Source organism: Cajanus cajan, chromosome 2 (genome assembly GCF_000230855.2).
Source record: "Cajanus cajan strain Asha chromosome 2, NIPB_CcT2T_4, whole genome shotgun sequence".
NCBI classification, from domain to species: Eukaryota; Viridiplantae; Streptophyta; class Magnoliopsida; order Fabales; family Fabaceae; genus Cajanus; species Cajanus cajan.
This window is the reverse complement of record NC_138518.1, coordinates 2755132-2759999: the sequence shown is the minus strand read 5'-3', so window position 1 is coordinate 2759999 and position 4868 is coordinate 2755132. Positions and strand designations below refer to the sequence as shown.

The 4868-nt window shown below is 35.0% G+C and overlaps 1 protein-coding gene across 1 annotated transcript; it reads right to left on the bottom strand.

The window, feature by feature from the left end:
* Positions 1–1040: 1040 nt before the first annotated feature.
* Positions 1041–4486, bottom strand: CSLC04 (Cellulose-synthase-like C4). The gene is made up of 4 exons (XM_020351406.3): positions 3513–4486; positions 2962–3270; positions 2445–2849; positions 1041–2053 (listed from the first exon to the last, which is right to left on the bottom strand). Exons 1-4 carry the CDS (start codon positions 4155–4157, stop codon positions 1418–1420), a joined length of 1995 nt encoding a protein of 664 aa, XP_020206995.1. The 5' UTR covers positions 4158–4486; the 3' UTR covers positions 1041–1417.
* Positions 4487–4868: the final 382 nt, after the last annotated feature.

Sequence of the window (4868 nt, the reverse complement as noted above, 5' to 3'; positions counted from 1 at the left end):
TAAGGAAAGTATTGATAATTTTTTATATTATTTAAAAATATACAAGTATTATAAAGTTTGTTAGAAATATCTTTTAATTAAAAAAATCTTTTAAAAATGCTGAAGTAAATGAATCATCGACCTTTTTAAGTAAAGGGATTAATTATTATAGGAAAATTGAAATTTGCTTCATTGTCACATCACCTTATATTTTAATTAGCTTAGTAAAGGAGTTAGTTATTATAGGAAGATTGGAATTTGTTTCACTGTCATTAGAATTACATCACCTTATTATATTTTAATTAAGGTTGGTTGAATTCTTTAGAATAAATGACACCATCACCTTCCACTAAGATTTCGTGTATGTCCGTTAATATATTATTACCAAATACCTAAAATATGTCATTTACTTCAAAGAATGCACTTCATGTTAGCTTTGAACGTCTTGTTTGTGAATTGAGTTAATATTAGTACCAAATACCTATAGTTGTGTTTGGGAAAAAATTACATTCAACGAACTTGTTTTTAATTAAAATATGTAAAAATTTATTGAATGAATTTCAAATGATAAACTAAATAAATACTATGAAATGTTATTTACAAGAAGGTACTTCAAGTATGTTTAGCTATGAAAAGTCATTTGTTTCAAGTAGGTACTTCTATCATGTTTTAGCTATTCTAATTTAAAAAAGTTAAAGCTCCTTCTGTTACAAATTAAGTCATTGAATTCAATCCGACTACAAACTCGATTGAGCTATATTCACACTGACTTTGAAGGACATGATTCTTTAGATATGCTACCATTTGCAATTAAAATATATTAATTTTGTTAAATGTTTTCGTGACACTTAGTTTTTCCTTGACATCACTCATCTTATTTCACACTCCTTTCTCTTTTCTTTCTATCTTTTTCTTTATTGTAAGATATGTTATGAGAAAATATTGTCAAATTCTTCCCCTTGTTATAGAGATTCTATTCTCACATTTTCTTTTCTTGTAGACCACTGATAAAGTAGGGGGTTGTCATATGATATTATTTATTTGTATTAACATAGACGCAATTAAACAGAAAATGTTACTCATTTCACAAGCTATCCTCGAAGACATTAAATACAATTATGTTTCACCAATATTTTCTTAATCCTAAAGCTTTACATAAGTGAAACTCCACAAAAAGCCAACAAATCATCACTCCCTGACAAAAGTCTACACAAAAAATGGGGAAATAAATAAAAAAATTACATCTTTCTTGTCTATCATCCTCAATGCTTATTATTATTCTTTATATTTTAGATGGGGCAATCAACTTTACTCTATATCTCATTTCTTGCCATCTGATATGTGTATCTTGAACTGAAATCTGGACTCAGAACCAAGTATTAATAAATGGTGTCAAAAACAAGTAAAACAATTTCCATTTTCCAATCCTTATTTCAGCTTAGCTCACTTGCTCACCAATCAAGTCCAAACCCATTATGAGAAATGACAATCCTTGGAAGAGCAAAAAATAGAAGTGAACACCATGTGCTGACAAAAGACTTCTTGCAGATGCTGTGAGCAAAAGAAATGCAAGTGCTAGCTCCTTCCTATAGAGCTTGTTTCTTTTCTTCTTTGGAGGTGCTTCTGATTTCTTAAGTTTTCCTAACAATTCCAAGCCAGACTCTGAGTGCCTCCTGTGAATTTTTTCTTCATTTGAAGACTTTGACTCTCTCTCAGCCAAGGCTAACAAATCTGACTCAGAGGATCTCCCTGTCTTCTTTGTCACTACCCACTCATAAGCACTTCCTAGCTGGAACAGTCCTGAGACCATGGCATTGAACTTTGTGACTGACATGGTGTTCTCAAATAGAAGGTAGGGAACTAGGAAAGGGACAGATTTTGGGGATGGAAGGATGTTCAAGAAAGACATTACAATGGGGACATAACATATCACCCAAAGGGGTAGTTCAGACTCAGGTATGAACATAGTCAAGGGTAGTATGATGCAGAACAAGGTGAATGAGTAGAAAGGAAGTATAAGTTTCCTCAATAGGAAGAACAAAAATATCAAATTAGCCTTCTTCCATACTGATATCTGCATACAATAAAACCGAATAACAATTCAGAAAATTGTATTGTATACATTTAATAGTATAAAGATTGCATTAACAGGGTATGTAATCACAAATTGTCAAGTAAGATAAGTTTGTTAGACTTTTACAAAAACTATCTTATAAGTCATATCAATGATTGGTTGCCCATGCATAGAAATTAAACTCGAGTGAGTAAATAGTGTGTACTACCAATTTAAATATTTTTACACTATTATCCGATCACAAATTAGATGTATAGTAAATTTGTAACTTCTTTAATAATCATATCAACAATAATTTCTAATAGGTTGACACTAATCATACATAAAAAAATAAAATAAAAACTCATAAAGATTTAATATAAGTTGAAAGAGAAGTGAAAACTAATAAGACCTTGGAAGTTATTATAGCAGGAAGACATAGCCGGAAAAGCTGCATTGGACCAGAGTGCCAACGATGTTGTTGTTTCTTATAAGCTTCATAAGACTCTGGTAGTTCACATAGAGCTTTGACATCATTAAGGAAGATAAACTTCCATCCATTCAAGTGAGCTCGGACAGCTATGTCCATGTCCTCAACTGTGGTCCTCTCCAACCACCCTCCTGATTCCTCCAAAGCCTTTATCCTCCAAACACCAGCTGTTCCATTGAATCCAAAGAAATTCAGGAAATGGCCATTCACTTGTTGCTCCACCTCAAAGTGAAAGCACAAGTTTATGTTCTGAAGCCTTGTGAGTAGATTCTCATCCTTGTTCACAAAGGACCATCTAGCCTGCACTAGGCCCAAGTCAGGCTTTCCCTGTAAAGACAAGTCACAAATTCTTTTATAATTTGTTTAGAGTTAAGACCATACATACAAAACTTATCTTTTGTCCTTATTTGCCTTGTAGTATTAGACTATTAGTACCTACCTTGAAATGGGGAATAGTTAGTTTGAGGAAATCAGGATTTGGCTGGAAATCTGCATCAAATATTGCCACAAATTCATAGTCTTTGACATAGTCACATGACATGGCTGACTTGAGATTCCCAGCTTTATACCCAGTTCTAATCAATCTATGCCTGTACACAATGTTGACCCCTTTCTCTTTCCAAGAGGCAACCTCTTCTTTGATCAGCAGCTGTAAATTCCCATCATCTGAATCATCTAGCACTTGAATCAATATTTTGTCTTTAGGCCAATCAAGTTGAGCAGCAGCACCAATGGATTGTGAATAAACCTTCATCATATTACATAATAAAAAAAAAATTTAGCTTCTAAAGTAAAATTGGAAAATCATGTCTAGATTAATATGCCAATTATCACTCATGAGACTAATTCTTATTTTCAATTAGGCTATGAGATGTGAGGACCTCATTAGTTTAAGAAATTTAACCAAAACACAAGCAATTTGCAAGAAGATCATAATCATAATCTTATTCATATTTCATAGTCAGCAAGTTGCAGTATTGATTCTGTTACCTCTCTCTCATTGCACATGGGAATCTGAATAAGGACCATTGGGAAGTTTGAAGGATCCTCAACATCATAAGCATCTGGTTCAATGGTTGGCTTCAACTTCTTGTACTTGATCCAGAAGCAGCCAAGGCAGAGAACAAGGCGATCCAGGGACTGAATCAAGAAGAGCACAATGCAGAACTTTGAAACCATCAAGACCAGAGGAGCAACATAGTCTTCCCTGAAGGAGAGCCAAGCCACATAGGACCATTGCAGCAGACCCTTAACTTCCCAAGGATGAATCATGTGCAAGTTCCATTTGTTGAAATGAGCAATGATCTCTATGGCCAAGCCTCCAATTGAGAGAGCCAGGAAGATTTTGATGAACCTGTACAACCTTCCCCTACTCTTTGGACCCTCATCGCTCATGTCAGCCAATGAAACGCGCTTCTTGACCAAAGCAAAAGTGGCTTTGAGACCACTGGTCAACCATGACAAACATGTCACAACTCTGTGGAGTTTAAGGAGAAGAAACCAAGTGAACTGCTTGGGGCTTGTGGCTTTTTGCTTCTCTGAAAACATGGGAGAATCCGAATCATGAACTTGTAACAAAGTGAAGTCGTTGTTGTTAGACTTCTCAGTTGTCACTGCAACCAAATTTGGTGCCATCACTCTCTTTCTCTCTCTTTTCTTTGTTTTTTCCTAGGAACTCAAATTCTCGGGAAAGAAAACAAGCAAAACGAGAAGATTTTGGGAAGAGGGTCGGTGCTCACCAATGGAAATTGAAGCTAATCAGATAGTTTTCCTCAACATCATCAATGTATGATGAGAAGAAACAAAAAACTCAAAAAGGGTCATTCCCATATGAAAGTTTTTCTCAAGTTGTTTATCAAACCAAATCTCAGATATTCAGATGCAAAGTTTAGAGTTAAGAGTTTAGAGACACTTTGACAGGCTTAAGCTAGGTATTAATACTGCTTCACATAAGCATAGCTTAAAAATAGACTAATGTTTTTTTTTACATGGGGTGAAAGCAAGAATAAGTTGTACTCTAAGTGGTCTTTATTCTTAGGATATGTCTCATTTGATTGGTTAATTTTGAATGGTTCATTGGGAAGTTGGGGAAAGGTGAAAGAACAGGCTGGCATGTTGAACAATGGTTGGTGGACACGTAAGGAACCTCACCATAAAGAGTTTGTACTGCGCCACACAAGACACTTTACTCTTAGAGTGACAATAAGATACAGCTATAGTGCAGATCACCCCACAGAAGGAAATGCTTGTTGTCTGCTGGATGCACTGTGTGCGTGTAAACGAATCAGCACAGAAACTTCGCCACCTCTTTCTCTCCCTCTTCCTCCGTCATAACTCATAACTTGC